The following is a 23,086-nucleotide window of genomic DNA, read 5'->3' as shown; positions in this document are numbered from 1 at the left end:
AAGCTTGGGTTGTTGGTTGATGTCGGGGGGGTTAAGTGATTGATATTTGGTTGTTGTTTGATTGGGTGTTGTTGGAGCAATAGAGTCGAGCTCGATTTTGGGGAAGTGATGGAATTGAGTTTTCTTTATACCAAAGGGTTAGTTGGGTTTCTGATGGGAAGCAAAACCGAACCTTTTGGTGGTGTTGGGTGGTCATGCTGTTCGGCAAGATCGGTGGAGGAGAAGCTGTTGGAGGAAATGACCGAGAGTATGATATTAAGTTAGATCGGATTAAAGATTTTGGGCTTAGGCTTGGTTATAAACTTTTGGGCTTAAGTTTTGTTTAGTTAATTTGGGTCGGCTAAAGACTTTTGGGCTTTAGTATTTGGTTTTGGTTAGATGGGTTTAATTGTTTAAAACATGTTGACCTTTGACATGTTAATGCTGTTGACCAGTCAATCCTTTGACTTGTTGACCAAGTTTGACTATTGGCTAGGATAGGTCTAAGGCTATTAGTGTGTTTGGCTTTAGGCTAAGACTATATTTTTACATAAGTGTGTACGCGTACTAATTATTACGTAAAAATTATATTCTTACTATATTTCTCTTATGATATACGATGCTATAACACTTAGACATCGTGATAATTAATAACGCGTGAACAATGGTATACGAAAGAAGATAATTCTCTTTTTGCTGAAAGAATATATGTAATACGCTTTAATAATGTTTTCAACGCGTCGAACACACCCTTTAGAACTGACCACGCCTCTAGATTTGGAAATGAGATATTATGACTTGTGATTGTCATGTGATAGGTGGGCATTTAAAAATGTAAAATGACCCGCTTGTTATCCCATTTATTGATTGTGCCACAAATGACCTCAAATTGAATGTGCCATCCTCCTAAATAATTTTGAGAAGACTTTAGACCACCGAAATACCAAAGCTTTTATCGAAAGAATTGTCTTCTTACGCGAAATAGAGATGCCATCAAAGTGACGACGGTTTCGCTCTAGCCAAATGCCCCACATGTTCGCAAAAGGTAATAAGCTCTACATGCGATTTCCAGAATAAGAGAAAGGGCCATGACTCCAACCTTTAAGCAAATCCAATACCTGGCCCGGGCATACCCAAGTCATTCCAGACTCTAAAAGAAAAGCAAACCATATTTTCCAAGAAAAAGGACACCAAAGAAGTACATGATTCACAGACTCACCGTCTTTTCTACACAACTGACAATAATTGACCAAACACATTTTCCGACGCCTAAAGTTATCAATGGTAAGGATGCGTTCCAAGGAAGCACACCATGCAAAAAAAACAATCTTGGAGGGAATTTTAGACTTCCAAATTATAGTCTCAGGGAATTCAGGAATGGGGCTAGGACTATTAGCATTAGACAATCAAGAAACAATAGAAAAATAAAAAGACTTAACCAAGAAGATACCTTTATTGTTGGGACACCACACTCTTTTATCACCATTTTGCGCATTCGGGATAGTCACATCAAGCCTTGCCATCAGTGAAGCTAGGTCTCCAATTTCCCAATCATTCAAAGCCTGCAAGCATCCCGATTCCAAGATATGCCTCCCCGGATCTAACCATACAATCAGAAATGGGTTTCCCTTTGACCCTGGATAGACCAAACAACAAAGGAAAAGCAGAGGCTAAAGCCCCACCACCGGTCCAATGATCCTCCCAAAAAAGAATCTCATCTCCTGTTGCAAAACTATATCAAATACCTCTTAAGAACAACGGGAGCACCTTAAGAATTGTCCTCCACACTCCACACCCATAAGGTATGGACACCGGACCACTCTCCCACCCAAAATGTTTCTCCCCAAATCGAGACACAACCACCTTCCTCCAAAGACTGTTTCTCTTCCCCAAAACGCAATAACCACTTACCCAAAAGCGCTTGGTTGAACGCTACCATATTACGCAAACCCAAACCACCAGCGTTTTTGGCCAAATAAAGAATCTCCCACCTCACCAAATGATACCTATGTTGCTCCTCGGAATCATCCCATAAAAAATTCCTAATGATGTTCTCAATCCTATTAGCAACTCTCTTGGAAATGACAAAAAGAGACAAGTATACTAGAAGAGAGGACAAAGTACTCTTAATCAAGACCAAACGACCCCCTTTTGAGAGATACCTACACCTCCACCTTGCCAGCTTATGTTAGAATCTCTCAATAACAGGATCCCAAATATATTTAGAACGTACGTCGGGTCGTCGGCCCCAAAAGGAAGACCCAAATATGTACAAGGAAACGAATCCGCTTGACAATCTAACACTGACGCAAAACGACTCAAAAAGGAAACATTCCCCACACCATACATCTTACTCTTGGCAAGATTCACACGAAGCCCAGAAACTGTCTCAAAATGCCCCTCAACCACCTAACCTGACCCACCTCCGCTCTAAGAAAAATCAAAGTATCATCAGCAAATTGGAGGTGAGAAATGCGAACCCTTCACTACCCACTCTAAAACCTTCTAAGATGCCCCTCAAGTTGGCTCTCGAGATCATTCTACCGAACACTTCCACTACCAAAATAAAGAGGAGAAGGGAGAGTGGATCACCTTGCCTAATACCTCTCGAACTCTTAAAGAAACCTGCTGGAGATCCATTTACTAGAACTGAAAAGGATACCGATGATATACACTTCCACACCCATCTTCTCCATTTCCCCCCAAACCCCATCCTCCCTAAGACATAGTCGAGGAACCTCCAACTAACATGATCATAAGCCTTCGTTAAATCAATTTTACAAACAATACCCGGCTCACCACTCCTCTGCTTATCATCAATAGTCTCATTAGCTATGAGAATTCCATCGAGAATCTGTCTATCGCTAATGAAAGCCCCTTGCTCTTGAGAAATAATTCTAAACAAAACTTTTTTCATCCTCAAAGACAGAACCTTGGATAAAATCTTGTAAGCACTCCCGATCAAACTAATCGGTCTCAAATCACTAATATCATCCGCGTCACTAACCTTAGGAATAAGAGCAATGAACGTGTTATTCAAATGATGAGCAAGGAAACCCGTATCAAAGAAGTCTTCCACTATGCTCATAAAATACACACGAACAGTCTCCCAACACCTTTTGTAAAACTCAATCAGAAACCCATCTGGTCCTGGGGCCCTATCTCCCCCCAAACTAACAATAGCTACCCACACCTCATCCTCCTCAATAGGACCCTCCAGAGATCTTTTCTCCTCATCGGAAATGCTATCCAAACACAAGTCATCCACCGTCGGTCTAAAACAATTAGGTTCAGTATACAAATTGCTATAGTAATCCACAATACCTTCTCTGAGGTTATCATCTCCTGTAACTTCAAGCCCTTTTATTCTCAAATTCTCCAAAAAATTAACCCGGTTCCTAGCTTTGGCCATTTGGTGAAAAAATTTAGTACATTGTTCGTCCTCAATTGTCAACTTTACCTTTGCTTTTTGTTTCCAAAAAATTTCCTCTCTTCTTGCCGATACTTGAAAGTCGACTCTAAGCTTATCCCTAAAACTTCTTTCTTCCTCGGAAAGAAAATCCACTTCCTCTTTCAAGTCTAACTCCCTAATATCCCTGAGAAGCTCTTCTTTCCACCTATCCATCCTCCCAAAAACCTCTCTATTCCACACCTTAATCTTTTCTTTAAGTGCCTTCAACTTTTTTGAAAAGATAACACCAGGTCTCCCTTCAAAAGAGAACGAGTTCCACCAATCCTTAATATTCTCCTCAAAATTAGGATCGTCAAACCACATGAGTTCCAACCTAAAAACGGTAGGTCTACGCGACCCGCTTTCATTATCAAGGACAATGGGATGATGATCAGATGTCGAACTAGGAACAACATTCTGAGACAAACGAGGCCAATCTTCTTCCCAATCAGCACTCACCAAAAAACGATCAAGTTTAGAGAGAGGGGTTATCTTGCCTACTAGACCACGTAAATTGACCTCCCTTAAGAGGTAAGTCCAGAAGCTCGCAACGAGTAATAAAATCATCAAAACTCACCATCCTCGAATCAATATGACAACCGCCCCTCCTATCGCTCGACAACCGAAGGACATTAAAATCACCACCTATGCACCACGGGTAAGCACTCCCAAAAGCAAAAGTATCATCCAATTCAGCCCAAAATTCTTGAATATTCAAACCATTGGACGGACCATACACACAGGTCACAACTTTACGCGTAATCTTGCCCTTAAAAAAGGCAAATGACCGATACTGTAAAGGTGCCCACTGCAGTTTCAAACACCTCAACCTTCCCTTTGTCCCATAAAATACACACACCTCCTCTAGTGTCGACTGCCGGAAGAAAATGCCAGCCCACATCAATAATACCCCAAATGTCATCTACCACAGACTTTGGAAACTCCTCTAACTTGGTTTCCTGAAGGATCACCATGCTAGCTCTCGTTTTTCGGATACAATCTTTAATCGACGGTCTCTTCAACACACTCCCTAAACCTCTTACATTCCACGAAAGGATCTTGTGATTCATTTAAACACATAAGCTTTCCCTTTTTTAATACTACCTTCAGCATCATCGCCATAATTAATAGACGACATGAGTCTCTTCAACTCCTTTTCAAGTTTATTTTCCCCCCCACCCTTAGTACTATTCACCCCACTGGACTTACAATCGTTCCCCACTGCCCCGACATCATACTTTCTACTCATAACAGATCTTAGGAGTTTCATAACCTCACCTCTTCTACCAGAAAAAGATAAACCAACCACCTTTGCAATCTCTTCCATGTTATCAAACAACCACTCCACTGTCTCTTGTTCACTATCTGGTGTCACAGAAAGTCCCCAAGCAATGGGAATAACACTCATAGGACTTCCTCGTTCCATCTCTATAATATCTCCACCTTGTATATCTAGATTGATCAAATCACTAGGATCAACTTCTCTATTGTTGACTTCCCTATCCGGGCTGATATGAGAGGCCCCATTATAATATGACATCGCTAGAGCCAACGTCCATATCTCTCAATCTCTGATTTACGTGCGGGCCATGATAAAATGGAGAGTCGGAAGATCTAGCTTCAGTTGATGATTCGCTCAAATAAGAGACTCGATGTATGCATAACACGGGGATTAAAGAGTGGATATTCCAGCAATTGAAATGCTTCCTGCAAAGCATCCACAGACATTGTATCATGATCAAACAAAGATGTGAGTAAACCGAAACTATTAGTCAAAGGGAGATTCGACATAGGGGAATGAAAAGAAAAGGTAGGATCAGGCATCCCTAATGCTCGAGCCGGTGATTGACCAAGTTTGACTTTTGACTATTGGCTAGGATAGGTCTAGGGCTATTAGTGTGCTTGGCTTTAGGCTAAGACTATATTTTTACATAAGTATGTACACGTATTAATTATTACGTAAAAATTACATTCTTGCTATATTTCTCTTATGATATACGACGCTATAACACTTAGACATCGTGATAATTAATAATGCGTGAACAATGGTATACAAAAAGAAGATAATTCTTTTTTCGTTGAAAGAATATACGTAATACGCTTTAATAATGTTTTCAACGCGTCGATCACACCCTTTAGAACTCTCCACGCCTCCAGATTTGAAAATGAGATATTATGATTTGTGATGTCATGTGATAAGTGAGCATTTATTGAATGTTTCATGAATAGCCCGTTAGTATTATGATGGGTATTCATTGACTGTGTCATGAATGACCCGGGGTTCATTGAATGTGTCATGAAATACCTAAATAATTTTGACTGCCCTAGAGAGGAACTAAGGTATTCGCCTTGCGTGTTAGTTGTATTTTTTGAGTGTATGAGAATATAAGGTTATGTATTCCTTGAATGTGGCAGGAATGACCCAGGCCATTTATTGAATGTGACATGAATGGTCTGTTAGTGTTAAGATGAGTATTTCTTGAATGTGGCGGGAATGACCCAAGGTATTCATTGAATGTGCCATGAATGACCTGAGATTTTATGCCCAAAGAGACTGTGATTATGTGTATAAAAGTCCCAAAGATAGCTGTGATGTAGTGGTACTCGGTGGGAGAGAAGCACACAGGTATGTGTGATTTTGCAAATATGTGGAGTGCAAATCGTGGAGTAGTTACTAAAGGGTGGGTGTATAAAAAAATTAATCGGTTTAGATAATAAGATAAATTGATTTGGTTGTGCAGGTGCGTGCTTGGACTTGTGTTAGAGTACATATAGATTAACTAAATATGTATATTAAGAATTTCTAACTTTCAATTTCAGGAGGGTAGGACTTACTAATATTTTATACAGGGACGCTGTCCTACCTTTATACAGAAGCGGTTATCGGTAAGATTTAATTCAATTACTGAGTTATTAGAATGAGTTATTAGAATGGAAATCTTGCTTGGGAAGAAACTATGCCGGTTGAAAAGACGAAACAACTTGTCTTCTAAACTGAGAATGGTTAAGTATGGGTACATTTAAAGTGATTGATTTGATAATTAAAGTTTGGAATTTTTTTTATGTAGTTAGTATACTCATACCAGCAAATTCCATTTTTGCTGACCCATATTTGCTTTGTTTTGGCTCGCTCATATCAAGACCTCAACAAAGTCACCTAAATACTCAGTCAGGTCGCTTATATCAAGACCTTAGCCAGGTCTTATAACACTCAAAGATGGAAAGACAACCATTACAACAATTCTGTAACATCAACAATGCACTCATTTATCCTCCATTTAAGCTAATTCAAGTCCCACATTAAAAAGGATTGGCCAAAGGACGTGTGCTATAAATCACAAGGGAATTACCAAGGAAAGAGGAGGGAGAATCTGGCATCTTCTCCATTATCATCATCTCCATTCTCCATCTACCATTTTATTACACAATTTCAGTGAGGAACTACGTCTGACTTAATTCAAGTTCTTCAGAGAACTTGATACATAGGTTGCTTGCGCTAACCCGAGCTCAGTCAAAACAATATTTTCCACCATCTTTCCCCATTCCCTCATATTTGTAAGGTTCTACACAAAATGAACCTTTAAATTGGTGTCGTATCTGGATTGAATTTCTTGGAAATCCATTTACATTTTCCAATCCCACGAAGCATGGTCGAAAAAATTTAGATGAATTACTCAATTTTTGATGTGCTGCAGAAAATAGACATTGAAGTTCCCACTATTCCGAGTTTGGATGCTAGTCTAATAAGTTACCTCACTCTTTTTACTTCCAATTTGATACATTGCTCAAACTGTATTAAGAGCTAGGCTAGACCAGTACATACAAGATCGGCTATGAGCCCTTCATATGACACATTTTAACATGTCAGTAGCAATCGACAGAACTCAAGAACTGTATTCCTGACCTGGGATCATATCCCATTATATAGTCTTGTATAAAGGACAAATCCCGTTGCTACTTGATATAAGCATCTACCAAGTGACCTCAACAGGTCTTGATATTATTCAATACCATTGAAACATGCATGCTAGTTGCACTTAAACTACTATTTCTACAAAAGATGAAGATGCTATTAATTTGATGGTATACAAGTTGGGTTATTATTATAGATTACAAATCAGTAAGAGGTGGTATGCATAATAGATGAATGCTTTGACTTCGTCTATGTTTTACAACGGGCTTCGTGGTTATGCTTGAAGATTGAATCCAACAGATTCAACAAAGCTGGATTCGATCACCTGGATCAATTCACATACTAGTCTTAATATTCTTCAATTAAGTATGCTTCCAATTTGTTTCAGATATGCACTTGCATATATGCAATATTTCAGCTCTAAATTCTCCAACTATCAGTGAACAGCAACTGAAAGCGGATGCAACAATCACTCGATTCATTTTGAAAAACTTCGATTGACATTTTTTTTCTGGAACTAATATCTGTGCTGCAGTTTACATATTCATATTGTAATGCAAAGCTAGTGCACTACAACAAGTGAAAAACTACCGAAGAGATTGATGGATCATTTCTCAGTTGTACATTGCATGATTTTGGTACAAAATGGCAATTAGTGCCGATTGTGCATGTCATCAATTTCACTGGAGCCTGAAGATTGTTTTCCGCCAGGTCGCACATGAGAAGGAGGGAAAGCTCTACGTTACATTTATTCAGTATGTGATTGGTTTGTCTGGTGGACTAACAAGTTCAGTTCCAGAAATCAGTGTGACCCAAGTCCTAAATTTAATAAGCCGTCACTTGATTGGCTCAACTAATTTCTATTACTGATTCTGCCAATCAAAAATATAGTCTCTCTATGTCTATGTCTACCATCTGGACAGTCAAAAAAAAACAAAAGGAAAATATCATGCTATGCATTTCTACATTGAGGAATTGTCTATTTTTTTCATTTAGACTTGGTTCTATAGATCCCCAAAAAGTATTACAGCTCAAGAGATTCGATTCTGTACATAGTACAAACAGATCAACTTGGATTACCAGTGAGTTTGCATCCTTGCATACAAGAGACAAGCTCAATATCAGGATAATTGCTATTCACTTACATGAGAAGTATCAGGATAATTGCTCAATATCAGGATACTTCTCATTGGTACCTCCATGAGAAGTATCGACTTGGATTACCAGTGAGTTTGCATCCTTGCATACAAGAGACAAGCTCAATATCAGGATAATTGCTATTCACTCACAACTTGAACACTTGGTTCAATTTCTTATGGTTACATTATTTAGTTTTCTCTTTCGAATTTCGATGAAGCTTATCAATTCCATAGCATGTTAGACACACTGATTGCTTTTTGAGAATCACGATCGACCTCGATCAACTTTTGATAACCTCAATGAGTCTTCATTGAACAAGGAACAAAGACGCATTCTATGCGACTTATACAGGTACATTTGATTAGGCTGCATGTCTAAACTCATGACCAGGTTTGCTAACAAAAAGGACGACGAATTTCGATAGCTTGGCCACAATTACCAACTCGCATTGAATACATACCATTGGGGGCTAACAAATGTTTTTTTTTAGCTTGACATTGTTGGAAAAGCTTAGTTAAGGCACATACATAACAGAGAATGCATAAGTTTGGATACAAGAACTATGGTTGATATCCATGTACTCCAGCAGTACCGATTTCTTTTTGGTACATCTCGCCAATTCGTGACTACTACTGTTTTTTCATGGTGTAGCTAAACTGTTACAGGTCGATTACACTCTGAGCTGGGTTAGCTACAGCCATCTGCGCACATAAAACCCAGCCTTTTGAGCTCGATGCTCGATCTATCTTCGAAATTACTATTTAGTTTGTTCTAATTCCCTTTTGGCGTTAGTTTGATCTAGTGCAGGTCAATCAAGTTCCAAACTGGGGGCTAGCCACAACCATCTCCGAACTAGGGGTAATCATTGTCATCTAAACATGTCAATCCAACTCCAAAATTGGGGCTAGCTACAGTCACGCCAATTCAAAGCTAACTATCAACAATATTCTCACTAATTGAGGACTTACACTTTTAGGATCAATTCAGTGCAGAAATTCGAATCAGAACGCTCTCATGAGCTACAATCTTCTCACTAATTGAGAACCTACACTTCTAGGATCAATTCAGTACATAAATTCGAATCAGAACGCTCTCTTGAGCTACAATCTTCTCACTAATTGAGAACCTACACTTCTAGGATCAATTCAGTGTAGAAATTCGAATTAAAATGCTCTCTCGAGTTACAATCTTCTCGCTACCTAATTGAGGACCTATACTTCTAGGATCAATTTAGTGCAGAAGTTCGAACCAGAACGCTCTCTTGAGCTACAATCTTCTCACTAATTGAGGACCTATACTTCTAGGATCAATTCAGTGCAGAAATTCAAACCAGAACACTCTCTTGAGCTACAATTTTCTCACTAATTGAGGACCTACACTTCTATGATCTTGAGCTACAATTTTCTCACTAATTGAGGACCTACACTTTTAGGATCAATTCAGTATTTGTCAAAGCAACATCACTTCCCATCTTCAATCATTACATACCCCACGTGCTTCCCACATGTGGAATTAATCTCTCATCAGATCGTCCTACAGAATAGGAACGACCTAATGAGAGGTGGTTATGTGAGGGACTAATATACACAGCCAATGTAGCCAATGTATATTATACACATGTCCAACACAACTCATCACAGAACTATATCAAGACCTCAGTCAGGTCGCTCATATCAAGACCTTAACTAGGTCACCTAAATACTCAATCAGGTCGCTCATATCAAGACCTCAGTCAGGTCTTGTAATGCTTAAAGATGGAAAGACAGTCGTTACAACAATTCTATAACAGGAGCCATGCACCCATTTATCCTCCATTTATGCCCGTTGAAGTCCCACATTAAAAGAGATTGTCATGTGCTATAAATCACAAGGGAATTACCAATGAAAGAAGCGGGAGAATCCTAGGCATGTTCTCCATTCTCCATCTACCATTTTATTACACAATTTCAGTGAGAAACTACGTCTGACTTGATTCAAGTTCTTCAGAGAACTTGATACGTAGGCTGCTCGCGCTAACCCGAGCTCAGTCTAAACAATATTTTCCACCATCATTCCCCATTCCCTCATATTTGTAAGGCTCTACACAAAATGAACCTTTACACACGCCATATTTTCAAAATAGTCGGTGTCGAATGCGTATCTACGTGTCCATATAGGACACGTCACATACCCATTGTATGTCATATTTTATATTTTGCTGTGTCAAACACTTCGTATCCGTATCTGATACAGACACACATATCAGTGTCAAAGTGACTTAGATTCTCCATTTCCCACACAACCACAAACACAAGTCTCAAGATACACTTACACATAAATGGACTTTGGTGAGAATTAAACCAATGATCGAATGTTTAAATCCAGGTCTGGCATGGTTTTTGATTAGTGTCATCAACATGAACCGTGTATGTTATTATTGCTATCACAATAAAATCTATTACCTTAAATTAGGTGGAAATTTTATTTGGGGCTCGCCTTCAATAGAAGTAATTAAGGGGAGTGAAAGAGGTATATTCAATTGTACTGGACAAATTGAAATGGTGTCACTGCGGTAATAGCCACTGCAAATAAACTATACAAGAAGACTGACACTCGGTAGTGCAATATATATTGCGCCACATCACTCCAAATAAATGTTGAACTACAAGAGAGGAAGAAAAGCAATGACAGTAGTTATTGCCGTAAAATCGATGTGTGTGTTGTTAAAGTATAACCGACTACATTGTATGATACTAGGGGTTGCCCGTGCCTACGGCCCGGCGATGAACAGTCTTTTATCAGAAGCACAAACCCAACAGCCTTTGTTGACTTGTAAATCTGATGCAGTGTCACCCAACAGCCTTTGGCTAACCATCACACTACTTGAGCTCACTTAAAAGTGTCATGTCACAACTTGTGAAATACAATGTTAGCCGTCGGATGGGGCCTTGCCGCCTTGCGGCCCCACACCAAGCCTTTTTATTAGATAGATATAGAAAGTTCACACAAAGTAGTTACCCTAACGAAGTCTCATGTTAAGACATGCAAACTGTGACAACACAATTATGACATGCCTTGCTTGACATTATAACCCAGTTATCATACAGTAGAGCTTATGCATGCACATTACATCTGTTACTTACATGGGCATGTGTGAATGTTCGCCATGCGTTTAACCATATATTTATGGGCATTTTTGTATTTACTAAATGATATCATGAGGATATCAATTAGTAATGTAGGCAGAAGTAGAATTGGTATTTCAGTCATGCATGAATCTATAGTCCAGTCTCCAGTATAAATTGATAGATTTTGCAACCTTGGCATTTCATAAAATATAGAGGAATTTTGGAATTAAGGTGTTCTAGAGAGTATATTATGTTGCAGATAGGGGTATCTTTGGCATTTTATATATAGAAGGGCTATTCTGGAATTAAACAGATGTAACAAGACTGTTCTTCTCGTATAATGGGTGTGTGAAGTTGAGATAACTGAAAATAGTAAAGCTGTTTACAGAATAAAACAGGTATTTGGGAAGGGATTTAGGGCATTACATATTTATTTTGGTATGGGATGTGCTAATACAAATATGGAATGGGCACCTTGCAAAGGCGACACATAAGGTGCAAATTTGAAAAATACCAGACGTGGTCTAGAATTCTAGAAGGTTACCCTAGAAAACTCCCGAAGGCTCTAGTATAGCATAGTAAGATAGAATACATCACCATTCTCTAGTAATCTCTAAAGTGAGCAAGGAAATGGTGGATCTAAACACGACAACACTGCCACAACTAAGATATGCACCAAAGAATAAAAAATACCAAACAAACTAGAGACTTACATCTTCCATGTGCACGGTTTCTACCGACTGAAGCAAATCTTTTGCGGATTGCCCCACTTTTGGTTTGATTTGACCCCCTCCATTCAAACAGCCTATAAGTAAATCATCGCATTAATATCCTGTAAACACTTTGGATGCAGCAGATACAGAAGGTGGTTGCATTACATGAACATTTCTAGACAGTAGAGGCTATTACCTGAAGGGCATGCCATGATCTCCAAGAAATGATAATCACATTTCCCTATTTTAATTTTCCTCACAATATTTTGCAGGTTCCGAAAGCCATAACAAAGTGCAAATTTCAGAACTGTTTTCCCCTCCACCTGGATCATAGAATATTACTTGATATGTCAAGCAGATACTAACCGAAAAAAGAGATACAACATGGTAATTGATTTTTTTTGACAAGTACATGTTGATTATCTTAATAAACGGCACTGCTATTACATCAATACCCAACTCAAGTAACCGAGGTTCCCTGAAGTAGGCCCATACCCAGTAACAATAAATCAAAGAAAGCAACAGAAACAAGAAAATACAAGAGAGAAACACCCAAAAAACCCAAAGATCTGAACCTAAACCTATACCGACTGATCAGCCTACCCACAGGACAGACTGTAACACAACCACATCATCAACAAAAGATATCAAGATAGAAGTTGTTACCAAACCAACAAACAGAAGTGAGAGTTCTTAGGAATTCATCTAGATATAAACTCAGTAGAATACCCTCGTGCAGAGATTCATGTTTTATTCTTTTTAAAATTTTGAATTTGTAACAGATTGTAAATGTTGTCTACAAGTACAACTTCATTCCTTTGAGTAATCCACGTTGGGTAACTCAAGCAAATACTATCTTTTTATTTAAGTTTTATGGTATCAGAGCTGTGATATTCTTGAAGGTCATCTATGATCCAATGGCATCAAGCACTAACACTTTCAACACCAACACACCCATGGCTGTCATTCCCAATCTTCCTTCATTCTCTCCATCTTCTATTACCAGTTTAATCTCCAAGCTCACAGCAAACAACTATCTACTATGGCGCTCGCAATTTCTCCCTTTGTTGTGAAGTCAAACACTCATGGGATACATTGAAGGAAGCATCCCACAACCAGCCCCTCATGTCCTTAATGAAGAGAGCAATGCGGAAGCGGGTTTGATTCCAAACCCAGCATTTGAAAAGTGGCTCATAACTGATCAATTGTTGTTGAGTTGGCTCAATGCAACATTAACTGAGGATGTTCTCGCTGAAGTTGTAGGCATTTCTACATCAAAGGAAGTTTGGGAGAAGCTGGAAACCACTTTCTCACAGCGTTCTAAGGCACGACAGTACCAACTGAAGCAGGAACTTCAAAATTGCAAGCAACAAAAAGGTGAATCTGTTTCTGATTTTCGTAGACAATTCAAGAAATTTTTTGACTCCTTAGCTGCAATTGGTCAAGTAATTTCAGATGAAGACAAAGGTGTGCTCATTCTTAACGGGCTGGTTCCAGCCTATGACAGTTTTGTCACTTCTATATTTGCTCTTCCACCATGTCATGAATTGGTTCCTAACCTTCTTGGCCAACAAATCAGAATAAGAGCTCGAAATAATTTTGAAACTGCATTTCTTGCCAAGAAGAACAATCCAAATTTTGCAGGGAAACAGAAACAAGGACAGCAATTCAAAAATCTGAACCACGTCCCACTGCTCGACCTTCCTTTCCTTCACGCTTTAACAACCCCGTCTCTTACCAGGTGTGTGGACAACAGGGACATACAGCACTAAAGTGCTGGCACAGGTTTGATCATACTTACCATGATGAGAACACACCAAAAGAATTTTCTGCTCTTACTCTATCAGATGTCAATGATGCAGAGTGGTATCTGTATACTGGGGCTACGTCGCACATGACAAATTCTGAAGGTACCTTTAATTCTCCATCTCCTTATCATGGTAATAATACAGTCTTAACAGCAGATGAGTCATCTATAAGTATTTCCCATGGTGGTGATATTCAACTAGGGGATTTGTCACTTAAAAATGCTGTCTTAGTCCCTCATAATACCAAAAATCTTATATCAGGTCAGTAAGTTAACTGAAGATATGGACTGTTTATGTGATTTCTCATCATCTGGATTTGTTGTGAAGGATCGGAAAACAGTAAAGGTATTGGGGAAGGGAAGTAGGCATGGAGGACCATATGCACTTGATCCAGGAGATGTTAATTTAGCATCGTCGTCAACAGCTTTAGTGGCTTCTTTGAAGCAAGGAGGGACTCAAGAAAGATGACACGCAAGATTGGGCCATCCTTCCAATCGTGTTATGTCTTTCTTAAATAAAAGTAGTCCGATTTCCATTAAGCATCTGTCTAGTTTTGTCTGTTCAAGTTGCCAAGTTGGCAAACAATGTAAGTTGCCTTTTTGCATTAGACAATAAAATTGCTCCTGGTTTGTTTGATGTGATTCATGCCGATGTGTGGGGGGACCTGCCCCTCTTCCCTCTCTTCAACACTTTCGATATTATTTAATATTTGTGGAAGATAGTTTTAGATATACTTGGATATATCCAATGAAGTTAAAATTAGAAGTAATGGGATCGTTCATAAATTCCCCATGATGATTAATAACGTTTTTCGTAAACAAATTAAGTTGTTTCATTGTGATGAAGGGGATGAAGTTACAAAAAGTTATTTTAAAGAGTACCTTGATAATAATGGCATTGTTCGTCAATATTCATCATACTCCTAGTAAAATGGGCGAGCCGAGCATAAGCATCGACATGTGATTAAAATGGGTCTTACTCTTTTATATCATAGTCAAGCTCGGTTGAGGCCTTTCTGATGTTCAGTATCACAAGGTTCTCCTGCTAGTTCACAACCACCATATCTCAAATTCTCAATGCACAACTCAATTCCACTCATCCAAGAGCTTCTTCTTCTCAAAATATTCAAGAGCTTAGTGTGGACATCAATCCAGATTTAGTGGTTTCACCTTCAGTAGCAATTGACGAGAGCATAGTTCCATCTAATGCTAACGATTTGGTGCCAATAGCTCCTCGCAACTCTTTTAATGCAGGAACCACTTCTTCACCAACTCCAGAACTTAATATGGACGTCAGTTCAAGTTCCATGGCTTCACGTTCATATAATACTAGACACCCCAAAATTTATGCCACTCAAACCACCTCTCAATATCCTTTGCAGCCCTATTATAGCTTACTAACTAGTGTTGAGCAAGAGCCTACAACATACAAAACTGCCTTGCGAATTCCACATTGGAAAAGAGCTATGGATGAAAAAATGCGGGTCTTGTCTAACAATGAACATGGACACTGGTGCCTCGTAATGATATCATGAACATTGTAAATTCGCGGTGGGTGTTCAAGACAAAGCTACTATCTACTGGAGCTGTTGACCGATTCAAGGCCCGACTAGTGGCTAAAGGCTACAATCAACTCAGGGGAACAGATTTTGACGTCACATTCAGTCCTGTTGTCAAGGCGGCCACAATATGTATTGTCTTGTCTATTGTGGTTGTAAATTCATGGGAAATCAAACAATTAGATGTCGAAAATGCTTTCTTGCACGGGTAAAACGTATACATGGAACAACCACCAGGGTATGTAGATCCCAACTTTCCTAACCATGTGTGCAAGTTAAATAAAGCTCTATATGGACTTAAACAGGCCCCTCGTATCTGGTATGACCGTTTTAAAGATTACTTAGTCCAACTTGGCTTCCAGTGTAGCTCCTCAGATCCATCTCTCTTTGTGTGTGATGACTCTGCAGCATTTATATATCCTCTCTTGTATGTGGATGATATCGTGCTCACCGAAAACAGTACTTCCTTTATTTTATCTCTCATTGAGTCTTTAAGTACTCAATTGGCAATAAAGGACCTTGTCCTTTGCTTTTTTTCTTGGGTATTGAAGTTCGCCGCACTTCACGAGGCATAGTGTCTCAACAAAAGTATGTCATAGAACTATTAGAGCACGCCAAGATGCTTGAAAGCAAGCCTATTGCTACTCCTTTATCTCCAGGCCAGAAATTTTCTGCTGAAACTCCTTTAGCCAATCCGACATAATATCGAGCTCTCGTGGGTGGTCTGCAGTACTTAACCTTTACTAGGCCAGACCTTTCATATGGTGTAAACACAGTCGGTCAATATGTGCACTCACCTACTTCTGATCATCTTAAAGATGTTCGCCACATTCTATGATATCTAAAAGGCACTGTCAATTTTGGCTTTGGAATTTATGCCTCTAGTTCTCTAGATTTGAGTGCCAATTCTGTTCGGATTGGGCAGGCTGCCCTAATACAAGGCGTTCCGCGACTGGTTATGCTACATATCTTGGCCGTAATTGTATCTCGTGGTGTGCAAAGAAACAGAAAACTGTTTCACGATCCAGTTCAGAAGCAGAATATCGAGCTCTCGTGTTTACAACGGCTGAATTATCATGGCTCTCTTCTCTTATGCGTGATCGGAGGATTTCCCTTCCACGCAAACCTCAAATCTTTTGAGATAATAAAAGTGCGGTCCATATGACTGCAAATCCAATCTTCCAAGCTCGATCTAAACACATTGAGATCGACTATCACTTCACTCATGAGAGAGTTGCTGCCGGTTAACTTGAAGTTCATCATATTCCAGCTGAAAGACAGATTGCGGATATCTTCACAAAAAATCTGCCAAGTGGATCATTTTGTTGACTTCACTCCAAGCTCAATGTTTTCCCTCAGACACCATTGCGCTTGTGGGGGGATGATAACACAGCCACGACATCAACAAAAGATAGCCAGATAGAAGTTGTTACTATGTCAACAAACAGAAGTGAGAGTCCTTAGGAATTCATCTAGACAGAAACTCAGTTGAATATCCTCATGGCAGAGATTCATGTTTATCTCTTTCTTGAATTTTGAATGTGTAACAGATTGTAAATGTTGTCTATAAATACACCTTCATTCCTTTGAGTAACCCACGTTGGGTAACTCAAGCAAATACTATCTTTTTATTTAAGTTTTACAGACCACCTCCCTATTCCTCTTCCGATTCCATCCCAACATCCTCTGAGCAACTTGGGACGACATGGTCATATTCACTCAGTGATGTCCTCGAAGTCTTTGCTGCCACTTTCCTCTGTCGGCTCAACAACCTTGTTCCCTTAAATATATCTCTTCTCATTCTCCTCAATAAGCTTATGAAGCTTTTTCTTGCTCGAGTTCACCTTAACACCCCACTTCTCCCCAAACTGAATCAGGGATTCCTTCCCTTCCATATTCATTGGCTTCTCTACTGCCTTTGCATCCTCGTCTATCGTGCTGCTACCACCCTTGGTCGTAGAAGCATCCTCCATCTCCCCTACATGTCCTGCCACTACTCTATAATACTCAGCATCCCTTTTCTTCTTCCGCTGATTAACCTTGAGGGGCTTCGCCTTTTCCTTGCTCCTCTTCCTTACCTTTTGATTGCTTGGTCTAGGAATCCGACCAACATGTTTTTCAATGCCCAATCCTTGGATCACCCTGTCCCTGTCCTCTTCATCGATCAATTGGATTCTGTTTTCAGGCCCACTAAGGGCTGCATCTTGATCATTCTTGCTCGGACCATCAGATCTAAACCCTTGACCCGTTTCGCTACCATCAGTGAGCATGCTCCCACTCACCTTCATCCACGGATCTTTCACCCACATCCAAACCTATAATGATGTGATTGATGTCCCTCTTTAGTTCACCTACCAAGCCCGACCCAATGCCTGACCCACAATAGCTCAGTGACCCAGTGCCACAATGAGCAGGTGGTCCTTTCAACATTAAAAATTCTTCTGTCCCCTTATTTGCCACATCATTGCCTTCTAGGTTTCCCCTTCTAGACAATTGATGACCTTACTAAAGGCTACAACATCAATAACAATTACTAAGTATTCATATAACATATCAAACATCAACTCATGCTCATAGAAATGGCAAACACTGAGATTAGACCTTTCATTTGAGTGGGTCCCATGTGGGAACTCAGTCTAACATAAGTTGGATTGGAGCACACTAAGAAAATGACAGTGAATGGTGTCTAGATGGACATAGTGTATCTCTTCGTATAATTCAACAGAAGAAGGCATCTGAGTATCTGACTTAGAAGAGACTTCAACGGTGAGGTGACTAAGTAGGACGTCATATTGTCCATCAAAGGCCTCTTACTTTTTTGGTCTAAGGTGCATGAGGAGACTCAAGATAAACCGTTCAAGCATTTTGTGAGTGGGTGGGAGTTTTTTTTTATGTTTAAGTGGGTGCTCTCGTTTGTAGATGTAGATGTTATGTGTATTTTCTTTCGAGCTTTAGATCCTTGCACTAGTAGGACATCTCATCCTACTTTCTTTTGATTGGATTTATATTAATAACAAACTTTATTTACCGATTAAAGACACCTCATCCTACTTTCTTTTGATTGGATTTATATTAATAATAAACTTTATTTACCGATTAAATATATATGTGTATATATATATAAAAACAGTATCCGACTTACCTCTAAAATCACTTCCCGAAAATCTGAGTTTCTAATTGTTTTGAAATTAATAGAACCATCAATTTGTCTTCCAAAAAGTGTTTTAGCAGCATGGCGGAAAATTGTCTCTGCATAACCTCCGGAACTTCCACTAACCCCATAAAGTTTACCTTCTTTATCAACATTAGTTAACCTGAAAACCAATATGTTAGACGGTACAATTGTTGAAAAGGCGTGTCTTTTGAAACAAGATGAGATACTAAAAATACGTGTATATACTCACAGTTCATCCAAGGGTGACTCTTCCAAGGCCTTGAAATCAACAGATTTTAACTGCAGCATTGAATTGAAAAAACATGTATTATAGCCTATACAATTTAGCATAGTAGATTCACATATAAAAAGCAGACCATATCATACCTGAATCAAATCCATAACCTCTCCAGATGTCAAGACTGAATCTACCTCGGAAACAGAAAGATCATTGGCATTACCTCCCCCACTGTCTACTGTAAACACAAAATCATCCCTAGAAGCTTCAAGCTTCTTATCATAACATGGCATGACAGTTACATGGTAGATTTTGTCTGGCCTACAAAATTCACAAATCAAGACATTGAAAGATACGACCAAGGAGTGCATTAAAAAGTAGCTAAATCCTGAGAATGCTGGATGCACACTACTAGCCTGATTTACCTTAAACGAAAGAAATTAATTATGAACCAACATACATAACCAAATGGAACAAAAGAACAAAAAGGGGAGAAAAACACCTAAAAGCTAAAAGATTCACAAGGGTGCAAGGATAAATCAGACTTGAACAGTTCAAGGTAGTCAGTCGCATCTACCGTAAACAGCATTTAAACATAACCAAAGTTGCCATGCTCGAATGCATCAAGTCTCCTGTTGTTTGAGATTCCAAGGTTTTCTAATTGAAAGGGGGCGGACCTAGGAGGATCTGAGGGTGTTCAGTGTCAGATAGTGTCAAATATAGTGTGCAACATACAATAAATCAACAATATATATGTGCTATATAAGCCTATGTTTTTTTTGCTACTTTAAAAACACATTTTACTACTTCTAAACTAGACATTTATATCTTCTAAATTAATTTTTCACATTTTACACACAAAAAAAAAAACAATATTCACGAATTTTTTTAACTTATTGAGCTTTTTGGAAAACACAAGGGCTGAAAAATTCCCGATCCAAGTCGGTTTTCAGATGTGTGAATTGCAGGTTAATACCCTCGACAAAACTTCTGGGTCCGCCACTAATCACACAATGACTCCTGTCCAACTTTCACCAATTCAAACCCATGCAATTAATATACACACACATATATAATCTATCCTCTCGAAGTTGCTTCCCTCCCAATCTGATGTTCAGCTATCTTCCTAGAAGGGGAAAAGGGATGTTTAGAATTGGTTGTTGGACATTGAAATTCAAATGTCTTTATAATGTAGTCCAACATCAGTCCATGTCCTAACTCAAGAAAGATGGTTAGGAACAAAGAGCAGAGAGAAGCGCTGTAAAACCACACTCTAATTCATTTCCACTGCAACAAGAACAATCACTTTTTATTCTTTCCCACCTATCATTAACTGGTGTTTTCGGTCAGAGTCTATGGTCTAGAGTTGTAGACATACCGTACCACTTATACCTTTGTTGACACAAGTATAAGTCTTCTCACATAACTAAACAAGACATAAGTTACCAAGCTGTTACAAACTTACAATACCATAGCTCACCATTCCCGAGAAGAGAGTGAGTAGTTATTTGATTTCCAAAGAAGGGAGTGAGTAGTTATTGAAATGACCATTCCTTGCAAAGTACTAGCATCTAATGGCAAGCCCGAATAATTCACCGGAAATGTATCAGTACGATCAAACCTTCAACTTGAGATTAGGCACACAACCAACTCAATAAATCTTCAATTTAATTAGGTTGATTTGAAGTCCCAAATGCACGTTGAGTCTTTCTAGAGCCCATGTTAGCACTGTTTACACTCATAGGTCCCAATCTCTAAGTTACATCCCAAGATATACCTCAAATGACTAGTTACATCACCTATCCAGAGAAGGGACTCTCAAGCGAGACATCCACATAAAAATAACTCTGAATAATGTATCATACATGACTAAAGTTTCAATCTCCGAGTTTGATGTCATCAACCCATTCGAAAGATAATTTGTTATGAGGTGTGGTAGTTTAAGGAGGATAAGTAGTTTGACTAAATTTTCTGATGCTTAATAATAGCTCCAATCGTTTGCTGAGGGCTCTTCACAGCGTGTTTTCAGCATAGCATATCCAAGCTGATTCCATCAAAAGATGATTAAACAAGACATAAATCATAATGAAAATGTAAAGCGATAATCCAGCATACCAGGACAAGAAGAGGCAGAGAAGTTTTAGATGATTCCCCATTATCGAAAACATGTTGGTTGGTTACAAGACTGAATAAGAGATAAGTCTCTACTTGACACCCAATGACTTAAAAAAAGTGGTAAGTTTCCTAAAGACGAAAGTGAGCAGCTAATGAAGTCCGTGAGTGGGGAGAAACAGAGACAATAACATTCTTTCCTGCTGAATCAATAATACTATTCAAAAACTCATCCAAACATAACTGTTTCTGCTGACGTAACACATCCACTGCATGCTAAGCAGTCTTTTAAGGATATTTTTACTGTTTAGAGTTTGTCATATCCTTCTTCAGAGAGACAATGAAGTCATTCAGATCACCAATTCGTACACTTGGGGACAACTTTCTCCTCGTCGACATCTCTGTTTGGTTTGTATTCGAGAGAAAAATAATAAATAAATGGACACTGGGTTTAACCTTTTCTATTAGGTGGAATAAAGAGTTGGGGAAGCATGAAGAAGGCAGAAAAGAGATAGTTGGACCCGGTCAAAATAACGAAAGCAAAATCCCAGATTCCGCAACTGCCACGTGTTAAATGTAATGAGCGATGGTGCCAAGGTGGAGAGTTGGCCTATGAAGAATTAAGAATTAAACCTAGGAGCTGAAATTATATAGGTCCTGACTAAGTAATTGTGAGTGGATCGAAGTGGGGTGATAATTTGGCCCTCAACCCGGCCCTCAAAAATGTGTCTCAAAACCCTCAAAAGTTGGCCCTCACATAATTGAAGGGTGGGCTGGCCCGGCCCTCATACTTGTTAGGGGCAAGTTAGGGTCTAGGTTCTGGAGCATGGGCCCGGCCCTCATTTGACCCTTCTAAGCCCTTACTTGGCCCTCAGTACTCATACAAGAAATTAGTCCCAAGGCCCAATTTCGTGGTAAAGGAAGTCTAGAGAACACTGTTTTTTGTGAGTAACTCACAGTGACAAATTTTGGGGAAAAGTAACTCACGAACCCACTATTTCAAAATTAGGAACCCTCAAGGACAAAATAAGTTGGCCCGCCTTTTTATATTTTTTTTAAATGACAGTTATACCCTTTCGTGAAAATAACCCTCAAGGACAAATGACCCGGATTTAAAATAAATATTTTCTGATTTTATCATTTCTGTCATTTTATTATGAACAATGAGTGTTCATACTTTATGCTGGTGTATGAACAATGATTGTTCATACCCAAAAGCCATTAAATGTTCATACCCAATCAATGTTCATACCTAAAGAATTATGAACATTCAATGTTCATACCCAATCAATGTTCATACCCAAGGACTATGAACAATCAATGTTCATACCTACCAATTGAAAAAAATTTAAAAGTAGTCATGAACAATGATTGTTCATATTTGATGTATGAACAATGATTTTTCATACTCCCAAATAGGTATGAACAATCCATGTTCATAACTTGATCAATGTTCATACCTATTGGATCATTGTTCATAGCTCCAATACGTATGAACACTCATTGTTTATAGCTAATATTCGTAATTGGGGGGCATGAACAATGAGTGTTCACACCTGCTTAAAGGTATGAACAATGACTGTTCATACTAAATACATCGGGTCATTTCGTCTGGGCCGGGCCGTTAATTATTTTGTGTCAGGGGTATACTTGACATCTTGACATTTCATCTACTCGATCCGTTTTTTACTTTGTGTCAAGGGTATACTTGACCTTTCATCTACCCAGTCCTTGTGAGTTACAGAAAAAAAAAAAAAAAAAAAAAAATGTCCTTGAGAGTTACTTTTTCAGCATTTTTGTCCTTGAGAGTCACTCCCTATATATAAAGCAAGTTCCGTTTACCATACTTTTTATACCATAGTTTATACCACACCCCTCTAAAAATGAGTTAAGTGCTAATAATTTGTGGATAT

General features: G+C 38.9%; 1 protein-coding gene across 14 annotated transcripts in view; it reads right to left on the bottom strand.

The window, feature by feature from the left end:
* LOC147493405 (protein NAR1-like) overlaps nt 1–21,757 on the bottom strand; it is a 30,006-nt gene extending 8,249 nt beyond the window's left edge. For 5 of the 14 annotated variants that reach the window (XM_086567610.1, XM_086567613.1, XM_086567615.1 and 2 more), the window contains exons 1-6: nt 20,542–21,750; nt 19,211–19,382; nt 19,074–19,123; nt 18,812–18,983; nt 12,500–12,626; nt 12,304–12,395 (exon numbers count right to left, since the gene is read on the bottom strand). In XM_086567610.1, the coding sequence (XP_086423736.1) occupies nt 12,304–12,395; nt 12,500–12,626; nt 18,812–18,983; nt 19,074–19,123; nt 19,211–19,382; nt 20,542–20,612 (684 nt within the window). In that variant the 5' untranslated portion in view covers nt 20,613–21,750. Of the gene's footprint in view, nt 1–3,462; nt 5,138–12,303; nt 12,396–12,499; nt 12,627–18,811; nt 18,984–19,073; nt 19,124–19,210; nt 19,383–20,526 lie in introns of those variants that run through there. The other 9 variants (XM_086567617.1, XM_086567618.1, XM_086567611.1 and 6 more) reach the window with 8 other exon arrangements.
* Nucleotides 21,758–23,086: the final 1,329 nt, after the last annotated feature.

Source organism: Coptis chinensis, chromosome 6 (assembly GCF_015680905.1).
Source record: "Coptis chinensis isolate HL-2020 chromosome 6, ASM1568090v1, whole genome shotgun sequence".
Lineage (NCBI taxonomy): Eukaryota > Viridiplantae > Streptophyta > Magnoliopsida > Ranunculales > Ranunculaceae > Coptis > Coptis chinensis.
This window is presented reverse-complemented; position numbering and strand designations above follow the sequence as displayed.